This window comes from Typha angustifolia, chromosome 13 (assembly GCF_048772165.1).
Source record: "Typha angustifolia cultivar Huaian chromosome 13, ASM4877216v1, whole genome shotgun sequence".
Taxonomy (NCBI): domain Eukaryota; kingdom Viridiplantae; phylum Streptophyta; class Magnoliopsida; order Poales; family Typhaceae; genus Typha; species Typha angustifolia.
Window position 1 is genome coordinate 18,066,954 of NC_133251.1, and position 18,959 is coordinate 18,085,912.

Below are 18,959 nucleotides of genomic sequence, written 5' to 3' on the forward strand. Positions count from 1 at the left end.
TCCGGTATTTTCTGATATTGAGTACCCTATAAATTTGGTTTTACAAAAAATAGTGCATCAAAAATAAAAGTTGGGCTTAAGGTTAAAACACAGTTTAAGGTTGCAAACTAGTGAAATTTCTCAATACTTACAACATTCTCCAATGATTCCATAATATGGAAAGTTCTTGAGCTTGAGCTTAAGCCTTCATCTCCATACATGTCAAGCCATGGTTCTGTTAATGCTACCTGATGGCTTCACAACTGCAAAAGAGGGAGAGCCAAAGTTTGGCAGCGGAAAAGAGCTAGTCAGGAAGCCATCAGGAAAGGTGACTTCCAGATCAGGTACAATAGATAAAAATAGGAATGGCATAAAATCTTAGACGCGGAGATAAAGAGACATTGAGATACTAGCTCTGCAGCCGCATATAGGAATTGGAGGCGAAGCAATCATGATACTTGTAAACTACAAAAGGTCAATCAATAAACAAAGAAGCTTACTCTTTAGATTTTCCGTGGCCAGTAGTCAATGAATTTTTATGGCATGAAAGATCTCTAGTTGACATAGGGCATACAAAGTGGTGCAGCTAAAATAACTAAAAGCTCACAAAAAATGCAATTCTATGTGTTGCTTGATGTACAGAAAATTCACACATCTGATTACAGAATCAACTGGAACCATGAAGCCGAGTATCATGTTCTGCTGTTTCAAATGCAGCAAAAAAGATGACTAAAATTAACATGCAGATAGTATCACTAGCCGCTAGAGAGCATGAATGAAACAGAGCAGAAACAAAATTCATCGCAAAAAATCGATTATTACGGAATGAATTCTTTCGTGCAGTACTTATACTCTAGGTCTATTTTCCTCGAGCGACATCAGTTTATAGAAATATACTATTGTTCCCGCATGCAATGTTTGAAGCTTCCTTTCGTAAATAACCCAAAGAAGGCACTTTACAAGAAAGATATCATTTGCAGGCTGCAAGACAAATTATGCCAATAAAGTGTATATATATGACCACTATAACCCTTTGGACGTGATTTTCCTTCCATTTGGCCATTTAAAATTGACGAATAGTAGTCTCTTCCAAAGCAATAAGAGCAATAATTGTTACAACCTTTCATAACCATACAAAAGCTTACAGTTGAGAAGATCACATCTAAACTGGAATCAGAAGTCTTGTCCCAATTGACACATGCATGCACAGGGCAAGACATATCGTGAAAATTGCCATGGATTTGGCGCTGAGATACCTCACTGCTTCCACACCCTTCTCCACTACCTCATCACGAGCAACACTGATGCTTCTCTTTGCACCACTCGAAAGCTTCCACAGCAGGAAATCAAGAAAAGATTTCACCATCTCGGATGTAACTCTTCCCGTTACGTCGAGCACCAACCTCCTGTTACTCAGAATTGCTATAGAGGAATTCGACCTACTACTGACTTCTCGCCGCACAATTTCTACGTCGGGGACAGGCGAACCCAGATTTGGAGTAGTCATCACCTGATGAGATGTCCTTACGAGAGTCTCCACGGCCCCATTGCAGACCGAGACCAAGAGGTCCTTCACCTTCGCCTCATGCGCAGGGTTGGTGATACCGGAGAGGATCTCATCACAGGCGTTGATCGATATCGTCCTCTCAAGGTACACCGCCACGGCCGTGCTCACAAACACCTGGACGGAATGGCCAACGACCTCCTTCCCCTTCTCGCTACACATCAAATCAAGCCATCGTGGAAAGCCAGCCGTGCGATCGATCTCGGAGTCGAAAGCCATCACCAGGTTCTTGGCGAAGCTTCCAACGATGACAGAGACGAATCCGGATCCGGCGGGTGAGAAGAGCTTATCAAGAACTCGATCCGACTGGGAATCGGAGACGGACACCAGACCTCGAACAATTCCCTTGGTCAGAGCTTGGGAAACGCTCGAGACGGAGCTCAAGAACTCCTCCGACCTCGAGATCTTGGAGATTTGGACCAAACTGGTGGGGATTTCGTCAGAGTCGGAGCGAAGGAAGCGATTCAAGTCGGAAGAAACAAGCGCGACGGCTTCGGCAGAGGAGGAGACGGCGTTGACGAGGGCAATTAGGGCATGGAATAGCCGGACGAGCTTCTTGCGTCTCCGGACAACAGAAGGGAGATGGTAGAGTCTATAGGCGCCGTAACCGGAGATGCCGGCGGCTGCGGCGAGGAGGAGCCATCTCCGGCGCCGTCGCGGTACATCGACAACTGCCTCCATGAGAGAGAGAGAGAGAGAGAGAGAGAGAGAGAGAGAGAGAGACTTTTGTATGGTAATTGGGACCTAGGTTTTCGGGAATTGGCGGGGTCGGAAACCCTAGGTAAGGGAAGGATGCAACAGAAGTATTTAAAGCGAAGGAGACGTCTCGAACCGCGAAATGGAAATACCGTTGGGTGGAAAAGATTATCCGACACGAAGCTCGCACAAAAAAGCGACTACATTTTGGACCTTGGAGTCTGATGAAGACGGTGACGTAGCCGCGTAAGAATTTGTATGCGGGATTCGATCTTTATTTACGGATACAGCTCGAGTCGTGCGAACTGATGGGAAGAATAATTAAAGTTATAATAAATCAGGTAGTTGGAATCGGAGTGAGTAGACGACTAATGGGAAAGATAGTCGTAGTATCCCTAGCATTACCACTGCATTTCCTAGCATTTCTCTTAAAGTTTTTTCATTGACCAAATAGACTTGGAAATGGGAAACGATCGGACGAAGTAGTGGGCTAAGTAGTCGAATTATAAAAATAAATAAAGAAAAAAACACTACCCTGGGGCAAGTTGGGTTAAAACCTAGGCCCATATAGAGGCAGACTTTTGCCTAATTGGCAGTCAACGAAAAGGAAGTTGGATAGTTCCAAATCATTCGGATCTCGAAGGATGATAAGAAGCCAACACCCCAACTGCCCCAAGTCTTTGATAATGCATAATCTTACTAGCTAGAAAGGGAATAATACCTTTTGAGGCAACCGTCCGTCCACCCCAACCATTCACCGACCCTGGAAAGAGAAGTAGAAAAGGGCGAAAGACAAGAGAGAGATAGGTGAAGTGATGGTGTTGATGGGGAGTGATCAGTTGGGGAGCGTGGTGGGGGCGATAAAAGCGAAGGTGATTGGATCACTGCGGAAGAAGAATAAGAAGAACAGTAAGAAGAGTGAGAGCTACGCAAGAATGGAGAAGAGCGCAAGCACCAATGTGGAGATGAGCAGCGCCAGGGCTCGACAACTTATCGCTCGGACCCTCAAGGCCGCCGATCGCCCAGGAAAGATCTGCCTCCCTTCCTAAGTTTCCGTATGACAATCATTTTTTCTTTCTTTTTGTTTTAAATTTCATTCTAGTTTTCCATCAGATGCTGCTGGATCTGATACAAGTATTAAATTTATAGTTTGTAAATCGATGTTTTTTCGGTTTGGAGTTATGGATCAACCTGAGCCGGTGGAATTGACTATATGTGCTATTTATATTGGGCCACCCAGCACCCAGGAGCTGCAATTACTTGATTAATCAAATCTACAAAAAGAAAATTCTCTATAAAAGAACGCTTTCAACCCATCGGACCACTAAATCACAGTTATCACAAGATTTATATATTGGACAATTCGTAACCCCAACTCAAGTAAACTGCCACAGAATAAAGTTAAACAGATCAATTGAACTTTGAAAAGTCTAGAACGGAATCACAAAAGCAACATTTATGTACAGGAACGTAAAGAAGAGAAAGAGAATCCAAGGCATAAACAGTTTGCATCATCAAATATAGAACAGAACTAGAAAAGCTCGATCATTTGATTCCGAGTTGCCTAAATAACTGCAGCCATTTTGGTGAGGAGCCACAAGCTGTTGAATTGTTTGTTTGCATAGACACGATTTTGGAGCTCCTTGGGACATCATTTCTTATCATCATCTTCCTCCAGGTCACTAAAAGATACGTCCTCCTCATCTCCTATATGAACAGCGGTACTTCCTGGGCCACACGTCTCCTCTTCCAGCCAGTCATCCCCATCCTCATCAAACTTCTCAACATTAATTCCCGATGCATGACCAGGATCCTTGCTAGGCTGCACTAGTAGCTCTTCTTCAATGACAGCCTTGTCAACTATTTGACTCTCAGTTGCTAGGACTGGGTGCTTTTCAGTCTCAAAATCAGTTATAGGGATAGTAGTCAGGACTTCCTGTGACTTAGATGGCGAAGTATCATAGATATCTTTCGATGCTGTCCCCTGCTTTTCTGATGGAGCAACAATATCATCTGCTTTCCTGTAGGACAAATCTACAGTAGCTCCCTGTGTGTCCAACTTCCTCCTATTCTGCAATCTCTGCAGCATTTCCCTTGCCTCCACAATCTGCATGGAGGTATTTTACTAAATGATGTCCCTCTTAATAATTTCAGAAAATGCCACATTTAATCATTGAATTCTTACAATTGACAAAGGAAAAGAGAAATTAATCTATGCACATCATACCTAAAAGTATTCAGAAAGTGAACACAATTGCCGGGGAAAGATGATTTGTAAGGATATGCCATCCTGTTAACAAAACTAAAAACTACAATTCTCAACATGAAAGTCAGCCCTCTTAGGCCTTATGACATTCTATTATCTTTCGGGCCTAATATCTCTATTGATGCTGCTATAGACATATCTTCAGCCAGAAAGAATATTGATCCAACCATAAGGATGGGTAAGAACAAGAATCACACTACTAAGAAATCATTGACATAGTAGTGGAAGAAAATGTCTGTGCACCATACCCTTGTACTCAAGGAAGACTTGATTTAGCAAGTGAACTTGTTCTTCTTTAGGCATGTTCCCGAAGATTATATGGAAATAGAAGAGACTTCTCCTTCCACTAACAAAAACAAGAATAGAAACTTCACCATCACTAGCCAGTAACTGTAATGGGTTTACCAGATTTTTCCTTGCATGTGTCTCCTTTTGATTAACAGGGTCAATGGTATACAATATCACTATTGACTTCCCATCCTTCTCCTTAAATCACTAAACAGTAGCTGTAGTTGGTTTACTCCTTGCATGTGTCTCCTTTAGATTAAGAGGGTCAACTCTTGCACCTCCTATTTAGTGTCCTCTTAACTTTTTCTAGTTTATGCTCCAAAATCTTGTGGACAATAAATTATTTTAAGGGATTAAGTAAGATAGAAATAGTAATAAAGAACATGTACTTTTACCAAGTTCAGCCATAACCATTACACTCGGGGACAACAAATACAATACAAAAAATTTCAGCAATACTAGCAATACAAATATAAGGGACTTTTGTGAAATACGGTAAGAAATGAGAAGTAAATTTAAGGTCTTCTGTTTAAAGAAGACAGTTAATCATGATGAAAACAAAATAACTTGAATAGAAAATGGTATAAAAAGTAACTTGTCTTGCATATGCATATAATCAAAAACCAAAGCAAATTACCTCAGCAATATAAAGCATGCAGATGTACCAACAATTAACATTACTATGTAGATAGAAAATGGTGTAAGGAACCATCTGGTTGCAAATAAAAATAATGAAGGATCAGAGCAATTAGTTACCTAAGATATATAAAGCAGGTAGACTTATGAAAAATCAACACTACCATGGCAGGCAGAATCAACTGACAAATATGTTTAGGTTCTTAAATTTCACTTGCTAAAGACAGGAAGTGAAGCCACATAAGTGCCAGATAAATTTGACAAAAACTCAGGAGTCAAGATCCTGAACTGTAACTGAATAGCATCATGAGAGCCACTAGCCACCAGATCCATGAGATCACCCTGCTTTCCACCATCATGATGCCGGATGACTACAAGCATACTAGGTAGGATTTAATTATTTATAGTCTGTTCCTATTAGAATAACAAGTTGACACATAATTTCATGCAAAGTGGCCTAATATCTATAGATTCTACACAAAAATAATATACATGAAAGGTGCAAAAATGGAAAGCAGATCATGATGGGACTCAAAAATGTTACCTGAGGTGTTGAAAGAAGTTCAGCATCTTGCTTATTCAGTCTAGGATGCAGAAGCACAAAGTAAATTTTCCAAAAGCACCCTTCGCTCATATGGCTTGGGCAAAGCTCAATCCTTAAAGCTGCTAATCTAGGTGCAAGGCGCTCAACAGCTAGTGCGTGCTCTTGTTGGGCATCAGACATGTCAAAATCTGAGCAGCATTTTATTAAAAGTTGAAGTTAGCAGAAGTTCCAGAAAAAAAAACTGTAATCTCCACTCCAAATAGCATTAATAAAATGAAGGTTTTTTTCTTGCTCAAGAAAGCAAACATGCTCCCAACATATATACAGGCATATGATAGAAATTTTAGAAAAGGATAATATCAGTGCAGGCCTTAAACATGTCGCTGTACTATGACATAAATAAAATCAGGGATGAAATAAAGCACAAAATTAGGATTTAGGGATTTGCAAAGTAACTTCAAAATAGATGAAGGGTTAGATGTTCCTTAAATCATTCGTCTCTGACTAAGCATAACAAAATATATCAAAGAATAGCTTACATATGAATACAAAGTACTGGCTCATTTGAGGATCATAATAATGTGCCTTAGTCTTTGTCGAAAAGTAAACAATTACACTTTCTTCGCCTTTTCGTTTGACATCCGAATACTTTATTTTTCACATTACTCTAAGTCTTGTCATTCTTAGAAAGTGACTGAAAAATCAGGCACAGATGTGAAAACAATACACACGATTCCAGATAACAGTATGGTCATTTTCCCATACCCACCCTAGAAACATAGCCTTCTCAACATAGCTACTTCACATATAATGCCACCGCATATATTCTGATTCATCAATTTGAGAAGTGTTTATATATGAAGAACATATTATTCTATCAATTGGTTGACATATGAGATTTCAAATTGCAATTCAAGGCGTCAAATTTTAATAAAATCACACAAAAGAAGGTGTTCAGATCAGTTAAGCTTTAATCGCACTAAAAGAAATATTTGATGAAGACAAACCGTCAGAATCTTCCTCATCGGGAAGCAACGGGAAATCCAACCACGTCTCCGGATGCATCGAGATGTTCCTCGCAAAAGTCAGCACCTCATCCGTCACACCAATCGCACCGTCGTTGTAGCCGGGAGTCTTCCGATAGATTTGCTCCTCCCCCACCTCCTCCTCCTCCTCCTCCTCAGAACCAAATGGGAGAAAAGTGGAGGCGATCTTGGAGATCTCCGAAACCGCTTTATGGCTGGATAGCTTCGAGATTCCGGTCCTAAACTTCCCTCCGATCTCAGCGAAATCGCTCCGTATCCCCCCGGTCGCTGGCGAATCGGACGCCTCCACATCTACTCTGCGATCATATGGCGAGGACGTGTCGTCGGAGGCGGAGGAGGAGGTGGCGGTTTGTGTGGGGGGAGGGGCTAAGAAGGAGGCGACTCCCCAAAACTGGCGGGTCAAGGTTTTCTTAAGTTCGGAGAGGTCTTCTTTAACCCCTCGGGTCGGGGAATCCGGATCCGTGGGCGTCTCCTCCTCGCCGCCAGTTCGCAAAATCTCGGAATATTCGTGAGATCTCGCGGGCGGACTGTTAGGGCTTCGGTCGTCTTCTTCATCCGCGTCGTCGGGTGGGAGGAGAGAGTTCGCGATGGACCTCGCCAGCCATGACATCGTCGGTGGGTTGGGTCGACTCTTCGATGGAGATGCGCGAGCGAACTTGGAAGGAGATGGGGGGAGGAAAAAAAGGTGGTTTGGCTTTTGGTTTTGTTTGATCGGCTAATACTACTTTACTTGCTACGGGTTGTCTTTATTACGAGGGGCTATTAGTGGATTAATGATACTCTCTTTTTCAAGATAAGACAACATTGTTCGTTTCTTCTTTCACTTTAAACAAGGTTAGGAATATTAATTTGTACTATTAAAAATCACATAACCTCTAATTTATATCAGAAAGGATTCGTCATTAAAAAAATTGCATCCCTTAAACCTCTAATTTAGTCATTACTGCAATATCAGAGATTAATATAGCAGAGCCCACCAGAAACAAGGCTCGTGGACTGGAACCCAACCCAGAATTGATAGGGCCCAATATGTTTGAAGTAGGCCCTCGAATTTAGATTAATTATAGGACAGATGATAAGGCCCAGCCCATGCTGACAGAACGTTGGAAGCTCGTCAGTCGTCACGAGTGACGCACGCGCTACGCGTCCAACATCAGCAGCAACTGGTCTTCACTTACGCCATGCCATGATATGCCTTGCTTCTTGGAAACTGGCGGTCTCTCCTTCTCTCTTTCTCCTCTTGCAGATTAAAAAGATAGAAATTTGTCTTTTATAAATCTTTTCGTTTAAGCTTTCATGATTCTTTTTCTTAAGGCCGGCCAGCTCAGCTCGAGTGTAGCTCGCACATCTATATAGACGGGTTATAAGTACGTATTTGAGTATATAATAATAATAATAAATAATATGCAGTTTCACTTCATGCCAACTAAATGTGTCGTTTTGGCTCTATAACCTGTAACGAAATTACCAGCATCACGTCTTCTAACACCCGCAAATACTCCTCAACCGGACGGACGAATCATATATTGTTGGAAGAGCAAATGATCGCTGTTACTAACAAATGCTAAAGAAAAAAAACCCTAATCTCTGTGAAACGATGATAAGTTTACTACAATTACTCCAAATTAAATAGATCTCCTCCAGAGCAATCTATCTGCTTGTTTATTTTACCATCAGCTGCTGCGTACGTACTATATTTTGCGACATACATACATACTAGTGTACATATATATATATGCGCATCTGCTGAGGTAGCATACTTTATCAATATAAGTAGAGCTTGCCGTTTATTTCCTAAGCAAAATAAGCAAACCCAAGCTACGTACGTACTACAAGCACAAGAGAATGAAGTACGTACGTATATAGTAAGTTCATATATCATTATAATTAAGCACCTCATAAATACTAAAGCACACAATTGGTGCCATATATATATCTGAAAGCCTACAATGCTCTCAGAAGAGATGCTCAGAAATATTAAATCCATGCTCCATCGCAGCCATTGTTCCTGGGCTCAGCATAGGTGCAGCACACCAAGCGAAGTAATCAGCTGCGTCCAGCGAAGGCGCCAACATACGTGCAGCTCCACCGTCACCAGTCGAACAACTATTCAGCATAGCTCCCTGGCCTTGATAGTTAACCGGACCACCTCCGGCGTATAGCAGAGCATTACCATTCATCACCAATGCCGGTGGCGGCGGCGGAGGCGGCATGCTGTGAGGGAATATCTCAATTGGCGGCGGCCGTGGTGGCAGAATGCATGTGAGCGGTTGCTGCGGGGCTGTGTCTCTGGTCGGTGCACCGGTGAGCTGATGAACGACGCTGCGGAAGTCGTCGGGGTGCACCCGGAAAAACCTTGGCATCGGCCGCTCAGGCCTCCTCCAGTACGGCGCCTTCGTCCGGGTGGTTTTGGGGACGGCTTTCATCTTCCGACGCCGCGGTAGTGACGGTGGTGGTGGGGGCGGCGGTGGAGTTGAGTTAGTCCGGTGCTCGTGGAGTTGTAGTTGAGGATGATGACCAGCTCTGAATTCCATTTTTAATTAATCTGAAGTCCTAGATCGATGCTGGTAATTTATGCACTATATAGGTGGTCGGCTGAAAGAATTTGGGATTTGGGACTTGCTGATGTCATCATTGGCGACTGAATCCGAAACACGCACGTGGCACGCTGGATCAAGACGAGAGTGCGTTACCGCTTACCAAGAGGCTAGTTTGACGTATTTCATATGTATCCTAAGTTGTCCTCTTATTGGCTTCTTTGGTCGCCTTTTCTTCTCTCTTTTTTCCCTATATATGAAAAATAGCTGTATCTAGAAACAACTTTCTAAACACAGAGGTGCTGAAAAAAATAGAGTGAAAAAAAAAGAAATAAATAAAGTAAAAATCGATTTTGTAATATTCAGTTATAAAACTACCAAAAGCAGTTTTTCTTTTATTTATTGATCGAATTTCACCTTTTAGATATCAATTAACTATGTACATATTGACGTAATATAATCACAAATCTTAGATGAATTTACTTAGGAAGTATTTGGTAGTTGATAAAATAATAATGTATAAAATAGTAGGAAAGGGAGAGAGTTCCAATTAAAAATAGGCATGGCCTGTAGCCTTTAGGGAGAGCTCTTCACAGGTCAAAGAGGCACCTAAGCCTTCTTCGGGCCAAGCTTTCTTATGTAGATTGGCTCGGTCCAATTTGTCCAAAGGACGACGAAGGAAAACTAACGGTCTATGGATTGCATAGAGTGATGATGTGGACTAATAAAGATGGTTTGCTGACGTGAACCAAACCTAATCAATCATGGTTATACGTATTTTTATCAGAATGATACTCAGCAGCATAAAAGTCACGGAATTCTCATATTTTTTAAATACTGAATAATCTTTTTTAGTCTTTAGATTAATCATAAATTAATTTTTTTTTTTTAAAAAAGAACAAAAATTCTAAATCATAGAACATACGTTACTACTTCAGCAGAAAACCAATAAATAGCAATGTGAATATTCATGAATTTATAATCTCTTCTATAAACTAATAAGACTTAACAATCGGGATGCAGTGATAATCTGGATACTAGATATTGCTGTCACAGCAACATAGCAACTGCAACTTTGTTTTACCTTCAATCATAACTATATCTAAATTAGCTGTTATAACTTTTTACTCCTAAAATTGCTTCTCTAATTTAGAATATGATAATTTAATATTTCGCTGTAAATTAGAATACTTATGTAATAGTAAATCTTGATGTGACATAAAATTGAGGTGAGAATATAAATAATAAGTAGAAACTAACACAAATATTTTTTTCATTTGATATATAAATTTTAAATTAAAAATATTTTGCTGGTATGTAAAATATATTAATAAGTATATTTGAATAAGAAATAAGATAGATCGTTGGAGAGATAAAAATAGGTGAGAAATTAAGTAGAAAATTTGTAATTTGTGAAATCAGATAAGTGAGTTATATGAGAAATGAGAGGAGATTTTTTTTTTTTAAAGATACTTTTAGTTAAATTAAGAGAAAAATTATAGTTGAGTTTACGTGTCGGATAATTTGAATAGTATAATCTAATATTTGATTATAAATTTATAGTAATATGTATTAACTTAAATTGAGAAAAGAAAATAACTTAGAACAATCGGATGGGGCTTTTAAGATTGTCTCCTTGCTATAATATTTGGAGTTTGTACCTAAAATTTCAAGATAATCTTTGATAAAATGTAAAGTGGGACCGACCGACGTACTGGATCAAGGAAAGCAATCGAATGGTGAGAAAATGATAGATCCCCGCCGTCCATCACCTAATCTAACAATTTTTGAAGAGTTTGGTGCAGCTGCTTCTGGTTGGATAAATAAATGGCCTAACAATTTGGTTGGATAAATAAATCAGTATTATTATGGAATTTTCTTATTCAACTCCTTCACTAAATCCAAAATCACAATTTATTTATTAAAAACAACATTACTTGCACTTTTTGTCATCCATAACCTGATTATAATGAGACTGTCATCTCATCAATGTAACATTACAAGCTTGAGGCAAATTAAATGCTCAGTCGATATCCATTACTGTATGTATCTATACTCATCGATATCAGATTGTACCATTTGCAGCATAAAACGAGCATTAATATTACTGTAAGAACTAGGAACTGGGCCATCTCATAGCCCACTTGATCCAGCCCATGCTTTGTAACCCTAAACCTGATGTGCACTCTTTGGGTTGTGGACGAAGCGTGTACACAAACCAGGTGAGAAGAAGCATAGAGAGAACCTTTCTTTGTGGGTACATAGATCTTGGATCTTAGTTCATCTAGGAATAAAAACTCCACTAACTTTCTCTAGATTGATGAGACTTTCAGCTCCAAGCTTAGCTGGCAACTTTGTTTGTATCCAATAGAACCCTAGTATCGCACCACCATCTCACTGCAAAGAGTCTGGCATTGTCTACTGTGTGGGGGCCAAAAAGGTGCCATGGTGACACTAGCAGCTTTTGTTACTGCCCCTATGTATGAAATCCAAACTTGACTGCCATGAGAAAACAATTAAAACGACTTGCATTCCAACTCCATATATGGAGCTATATATATATATATATATATATATATGTATGTATGTATTTGAAAAAAAAAATTATTTTTCCTTCTCAAAATGACAACCACCAAGCAAAAAACTTCAGCTCGACTTCCATGATTCTAGGAGCCACATTCTTGACATCGATCTTAGGATTTCCTTCAGCAAGTGTCCATTTATTTATTTTTCAGAATCCCGTCGTCACTGCTACAAGGGCAGTGGCTTTGACTAACAAACGCACATGCTATACCAACCACTGAAACAAGTGCTCCACCCTGTAATATTAGTGTAGTGGTGCACTAAGAGATCAATGATTCAAGTGCGCAGGGGCAGTGCTTGAATATGTCAGAAGCTATGTGGCTTGTTGGTTGAGTGCAGAGCAGATTACAATGCTCCTCAGAGCACTCAAGCTCCACAACCCACTCTTGAGTCTTGACAAGCTTCTGAAAGATTGACTCATACACGAAGAAATTAAATTAATAATCTCCCAAGCATTCTTCTCATTGTCCACATGAACACTGTGTTTGAAGCAGAGTGATATCAAAAGGAATTAGTAATCAAATTTGAAAAGTACAGAAAATGGGTTTTTGTGTACAAAGAGCAAAGCAAGAGGAGGCTGAAGGGAGGAGTGGTGGTGTGTCATGGAAAGGTCTTGTCAATAGATCTTTCTAAAGCAATAATATATATAATTTTATTTTTCCTTTCTTTTCGAGCAAAATTGACTGCACCCAGTCAATGGTCATCACTACCCCAAAAGTAGTAAGAAAGAAAGTATTAGCTCTCAGCTGCAGTTAGACCACTACTTTGCAACCCACATAATAAAGTAGGGCCAGAAGCCTAAACACTTTACGGTTTCTAGACACCTTGGAACCAAAAATAAGAACCTACTGCATAATTGATAAATCCCCATGTCTGGATGCTGCTTTCTACGATTGTTAACTGGATTTGGAAATCTGGAGGGGGTTGAAGCAGTGAAATATCTACATCTACAAATAGAAAAGACAAGATGGGCCAATCATCAAATTACATTCTCTCAAGGAAATTATAAGATATAGCCCATCCAATGGAATATGGACGAGAACATTTGTAACTACAGAAAGACCCAGAAATCGAATGAGGTTTTGATTTCTGGCGATGACTCGTTTGCCGGTAGCAGACGGGTGTAGAGAGTTGTCTCGCAGTTCATAAATTACATCAAGAAAAGAGATGCGCAAGCTCAAACAGAGACCCACATTCTCAATTAATCACAGGAAGAGCTCGAATTCTTACAGAGAAACCAAAACTGGCTATCCAATACACCAATCTCATTGGCTTGGCTTATTGAGAGGAGGAAAACTCCTGCATCTCGGACAGTGGGATTCCTAATCCACAATGCTCGCCGCCAATCATCTACATTTTGATGCTTCTTCTTGTAGGAAGAATCAATAGAACAGAGATAGACAAAGTATTCATATTTATACAGAGGAGAAACAAATCTTATATACCCCCACCCCCACCCCCTCTTGCTTGCACAAGCAACCAAATTCTTGTCCAACTCGAATGGAGATTCCTCTACATTCTCTGTTCATTCAAATCCCAATTCCAATCGAATTTAAGCAAGCTGTCTGTAATCTTTTCGTCATTGGATCGTCCTCGTGAGCTTGCACTTGGAGATGAAAAGCGTAGCGGTGTAATTGAGACTACAAAGCTTCAGCAATTCTGCGGACCGCTGCTTTACCTCCGGGCTACATCCACTCTGTATAACAAGCAGCAGTTTTGCAGCCAAGCCAGCCTCCACCGCCATTGACGCGCATTCCTCGGGCGCAAGCTTACACACCGCCCACAAGATCGACAGCGCATACTGTGTACAAGCCTCGGATACCCTCATCAGTAGCCTCACCGCATTGGGGATGGTCTCCGGGCAATCCTTCAAAGCCAACCTCCCTTCCGGGATCGACGAGAGCTCGTCTAAGATCCGCAATGCCAATTCCAAGCAATCAGGACTTAAATTGGGTAATTGCTCCACCAGCTGAGGCACCGCACCAACACTCACCACCAAGCTCTGGACTTGCTTGTGCGAGCAAATCGTCTTGAGCAATCCGAGTCCGGGCAAAATCCCACTTGGATTTCTCCGATCTTTGACAAGCCTCAACAATCCGACGAAAAGACTCAAACTTGATACGATCTCTGATCGGAAGCCCTTCTCCTCCATCAGCATCTCGATGAAACGAGTACAGTTGATCTTGGTCTCGACGGTTCCTTCGTTGAGCAGGTCGACTACGAGGGAGATCTTCGCTGGCTGCATCAGGTTGGTTTTGGATTCGGAGTCGAGCGAGAGGTTGACGAGAATGGCGACCGCCTCGGAGCCCACGGCGTGAGAAGTGAATGGACCCAAGAGGGAGGAGAGGAGGGCAATCCCGCCATTGTCGGCGACGGTCTTCTTAACGGAGATGTTGGAGATAACGAGAGATTGGAGCTCCTTAAGGGTTTGTACTCGGGTTTGGCCCTTGACCTTGTTGCGGAGGGCAGCAACGAGGTCGGCGGCGCGGCCATTGACGTCCTCGGAGCGCTTCTTGAAGCGGAGGTAGCGCTGGGAGAACCAGGTATGGATCAATTGGTGGAGGGTGCGGTTGGGGGTAACGGCATCGTCCCAGAGCTCTTGCATGGTGGTGGGACAGGTGAGATGACCCATGGAGAACCATTTGAGGATATTAGAGCGCTCGTAGGTTTGCCCTGTGCAGAGGGTGACGGGATCCACCATCGGCTCAAGGGAAATGGGGCAGATGAACACGGTGGGCACCTCCTCCACCTTAGAGTCCAGCTCCTCTATCATCTTCCTTAGGTCAAGCTTCTCGGTGGTGGTACCGCCGACGCCGCCGGAGAGGCCAAGTACTCCGCCGCCGCCGCCCAAGATGCCATCTTTGACGGCCGTTTCCAGATCTAGGACTTGCCCACCTCCCTCGAGCCTCCAAGAAGGGGGCTGCTGGTACTGCGGCATCTTATAAACGAGACCCCAAGTGTTAATTTTTTAGCAGGGGGATGGAAAAGGTGGGAGTCTGGGAGGACTAGGAGGAGTAGGAGGAGAAGAAGGAGGAGGAAAGCTCTGCTTTTGGAGATGTGGTGGTGGTGCTGGTGGAGGTGGTTGTTGCTCCAGTCAAAAGAATGGGAGCCATCATTGTCAGCAGCATCATGGACTTATAATCTCCTCCCCCTACCACAATCCTCTTCACTGGGCTGAGGGGAAAAGGTGAAATCATCAGGCAAAGAAAGCAAATCTCTATGACCCAGATCACAAGTAAGAAGAAAGCTCCCAACTTTTTGTTGGGAAGAAAGAGAAAAATAAAAGATAGGAAAAGAAATAAAAGGAAAATAACAAAGAATTCAAATGAATGAATCCATAAGAGATCTGGGGGAAAAATGGATGAGAACCAGGGGCACAGACACTGAGATCTAGCAGTGAGATACAGAAAGACAGGGTGGGGAGGAAGAGAGAGAGGAGTTTTTTTAAATGTTTATTATTATTATTTTTCTTTCTGAAGGAGAGAGAGAGAGGGGGGGGGGGGGGGGTTTTATTTTAATGTTTTTCTATTTTTCATTCTGAAGGAATTAAGTAGAAATAAGTTAAGAGGACTGTAATTTAATAAAAGGTGAGAGAGGGAGGGAGGGGGGGTGATTGGGCCCCTCTCTCCTGCGTCTGTCTGCTCTCTTCTGCTCTGCTCTGCGTCTGTCTTGGAAAATACCCTCGGAGAAATATGTTTTTAAAAAGATTTTCTTTTACTTTTGTTTTGGGAAGGGGAATAGTGATGGAGGGAGTGGGAGACCGGTAGTAGACGGAGGCAGAGGGACTCGTCTCGGCTCGCGCACCACACGTGCAGTCGTGTCCACTCCTGTTTCGCCGTAATCTCCCCGGGGTTCTCCCTTCGTGCTCTATACGAACCGTGACTACTCAGACGTAATGACTGATTTGTCCTTCAAATTAAATATAATTAATAACAAAAGCCTCAATTATATTTCTCTGTTAAGAGTGGTGAATAAATAAAGTGGGCCTTACCAAAGGCGGTCCCGACTTCCCACGCACACACACTCCGTGCCAAGTGGGGTAAGTTCATGCCCAATTACTAATGTGTGCAGGATTCAGTGTATTAATGCAAATATGGATAGCTAGTTTGTCCCACCGTAATTTTCGAACTGGTCTCACTTTGATTGGCCCGTTAGCTTATTGTAATCAAGACAGCAAAATAATAAACATTTGTTGCACAATTTCTCCTTTTCTTCTTCTTTTTCGGTGCTTTTTTGTTTTTGTTTTTGTTTTGAATGATCTTCATCTACGGAAAGCATTTGTAACCCGCTGTCTTTCCCGATGCTTGTCGGTAATTAGTTGTTGCTGCTGACTCTTCCAATTCCTATTACCATTAGCAACACCGACACGAATGCTGTACAATGATGGTGTTTCTCTGAATCTCTTTTCTCTCTAGGATTAAAAAGAAGTCTCCCTATCCTCTTTTTTATTCTCAAACTCTCTCTCTTTACGTACACGTGTTGCGAGAAGGAAGACTGGAGTTTAGGTATAGAGTAGATGTGATGGAACGTATGTGCTGCAGATCGCAGCTAAAGTGCTACACTATTGCAACAAAATGCAACCCAGTGAGCTTCTCAGAGGGTGATTGACCCAACGTGCGATCACAGTACACCATAAGATGTGAGACAAGTGATGCTCCTCCACCCCCACCCCCACCCCCCACCCCCTTCTTAGTTCTTATCCTCCCAGTAAGAAAAGACTCTATGACTTCACTAACCATAGTAATATGAATCTCTTTATAATAATTTACATTAAGAAAGAATCCTCCTTTTTTTTCCTATTTTCTTTTTCTCGAATACTCGAATTACATGCATAATCCGTATGGCGAAATAAACGTTAGCCGAGGGCAAATCGGTCCGTTTAAGGGACGGATGAGATAAGAGGAGTAAAGGAACGGAAAGGAGGAAGTGCCAGCTCAGCAGTTGGACTGACAACCCGGGGGAGGGGGTAGCTTTGACCGTACGCCTCGGGGAGGGAGGGAGCTGATCCTTTTTCTCTCCTTTGACCGCTTTGGACGGTGGTCCCCACGTTGCTTGCTGCGGGAGAGAGCCACTCGGCATTCGACACGTAGACATCCACCTTGGCCCTTCTTCGGAGATTCAAAAGATGAAATAGAAAAAGGGGGTTGATTCAGAAAGGAAGTGGTGGACAAAATGATTTATAATTTGTTGCAAGCCTAGTTGTGAGATTATTCTGAAGCAATGAACTCAATCAAATAGGGGAGGGGTGACAAGATAAGATATTTTGGATTTCTTTCGAAACCAGGATGTAAACCTTAATAATAAATATAGTTTTAGCTTTAATCTTTTTGTGCCCCACTCGTAGAACATTAGATATAACTAGTTAGGGATCGAGTAAATCTATGCCCAAGCTTTGCATGCCCTACCAGAACCAAGGGCAGCACCCATGTTAGGATGAGGGCGTCTATTCGACAACTGGGCATGTTTATTAGGTGTTAGCTTTCCCAGAATTATTGACATGTGATGGGCCAATATGGCAATATGCCTTTTGCGTGCCTCTTAATCCCATCTAAATAAATTGCTAGCCTAAGCCTCCAACTCATCTCAAAACTGGTCCATACTTTAATAATATTTATTCTGACAAGTGGTTAAATACGCAATTATCCACTACAATATTGGTGCCTAATCACACTCTTCTGACGTCCGCGATTGCATGTAAGACGTCCTTTTCTCCCCCTTTCAAATTCCAAAGAAAGATGAAAAGGATCCCATACCCTTTATGCACTAATCTGAGAAGTATTTTTTAAAAATAAAAATAAAAAATTTCCAAGTCGGTTGCTTTCCTTTGCTTGAATTATATAAAGACGTTGTTATTTTGATGACAATGACATAAGACGACGATAGTGCTTATTCTATGCCACGAAGCATTTTGTTTGTAAATTAAAGATGGGCTCGTGAGGTCGCACGCGCTTGCAGCACTTTGTCTGACCGGTCAGAGCCCAAGCGGGGGAGCATTTCTTGATGTTGCCAACCAATTAGCTTTCATTTGTTCCTTTGACCGTGACATCATACGAAAATCACCATTATTAATTTATTATTTTTAATGTAAAAGTTAGTGTATTGTGATGGAACGAAAGGAGGAGGGAGTGAAAAATAAAATAATTTTTTTTTTAAAAAAAAGGGGTGAGAGACTGAGGAGAGATACTTATCTTTTGAATTAAGATGGCTCCCACACTCTGTCTTCAGACCAATTGTTTTTTGTAGTTGGACACCTTGAAGGATATCAGATAGCGTAATAAATAATTTTGATCCACATTTAGGTCCAACCCAATTGTTAATTAGATCCCTTGAGGGCCCAACCAATATCGAACGCTAAAGAAAAAGGATAGGAACATCAGCTTATCTTTACAGCTCGGATGCAATTCCTATGTGGTTCGATGTAAGCGGATCTGAAAAAACATAAAACAAATGTATGATGTTTAAGGGATTGATTTTGCTGATCAATATAAAACTTACAATTTTATCTAATACTTTTTTTATTTTTTTATTTAAAAAAACCAACGGATTCGATCTACTTTATATTAGCAGATGTGACACAGTAAAATTAATATCCATAACAAAAAAGAAATAGCACACACCCCACAAGTGGAAGATTATTTGACTTTGCCATTGGAGAGGGGTGCCCTGCCATTTGCCAAGATTAAGAGCATACTTACAGGTGCAGCTGTGGTTTGTGTTAGAATTGGGTCAAATTTCTCGAGCCATAACTTTCCAAATTCATTCGATATTAATTATCCATACAGTACGCGAGGGTGACACGTGTATCACGCACGCATTTAGA

At 41.5% G+C, this 18,959-nt stretch overlaps 3 protein-coding genes across 3 annotated transcripts; all 3 read right to left on the reverse strand.

Moving 5' to 3' along the window:
* Nucleotides 1-1,056: 1,056 nt before the first annotated feature.
* On the reverse strand, nt 1,057-2,528 carry LOC140775032 (protein PHLOEM PROTEIN 2-LIKE A10-like). The gene has a single exon (XM_073118252.1). It carries the CDS (start codon nt 2,222-2,224, stop codon nt 1,142-1,144), a length of 1,083 nt encoding a protein of 360 aa, XP_072974353.1. The 5' UTR covers nt 2,225-2,528; the 3' UTR covers nt 1,057-1,141.
* A 1,107-nt stretch (nt 2,529-3,635) lies between these two features.
* LOC140774171 (uncharacterized) lies at nt 3,636-7,746 on the reverse strand. The gene is made up of 3 exons (XM_073117053.1): nt 6,981-7,746; nt 5,974-6,161; nt 3,636-4,346 (listed from the first exon to the last, which is right to left on the reverse strand). Exons 1-3 carry the CDS (start codon nt 7,627-7,629, stop codon nt 3,891-3,893), a joined length of 1,293 nt encoding a protein of 430 aa, XP_072973154.1. The 5' UTR covers nt 7,630-7,746; the 3' UTR covers nt 3,636-3,890.
* A 5,376-nt stretch (nt 7,747-13,122) lies between these two features.
* On the reverse strand, nt 13,123-15,605 carry LOC140775168 (U-box domain-containing protein 30-like). Its single transcript, XM_073118443.1, has one exon. The coding sequence runs from the start codon at nt 15,075-15,077 to the stop codon at nt 13,719-13,721; it is 1,359 nt and encodes a 452-aa protein (XP_072974544.1). The 5' UTR covers nt 15,078-15,605; the 3' UTR covers nt 13,123-13,718.
* Nucleotides 15,606-18,959: the final 3,354 nt, after the last annotated feature.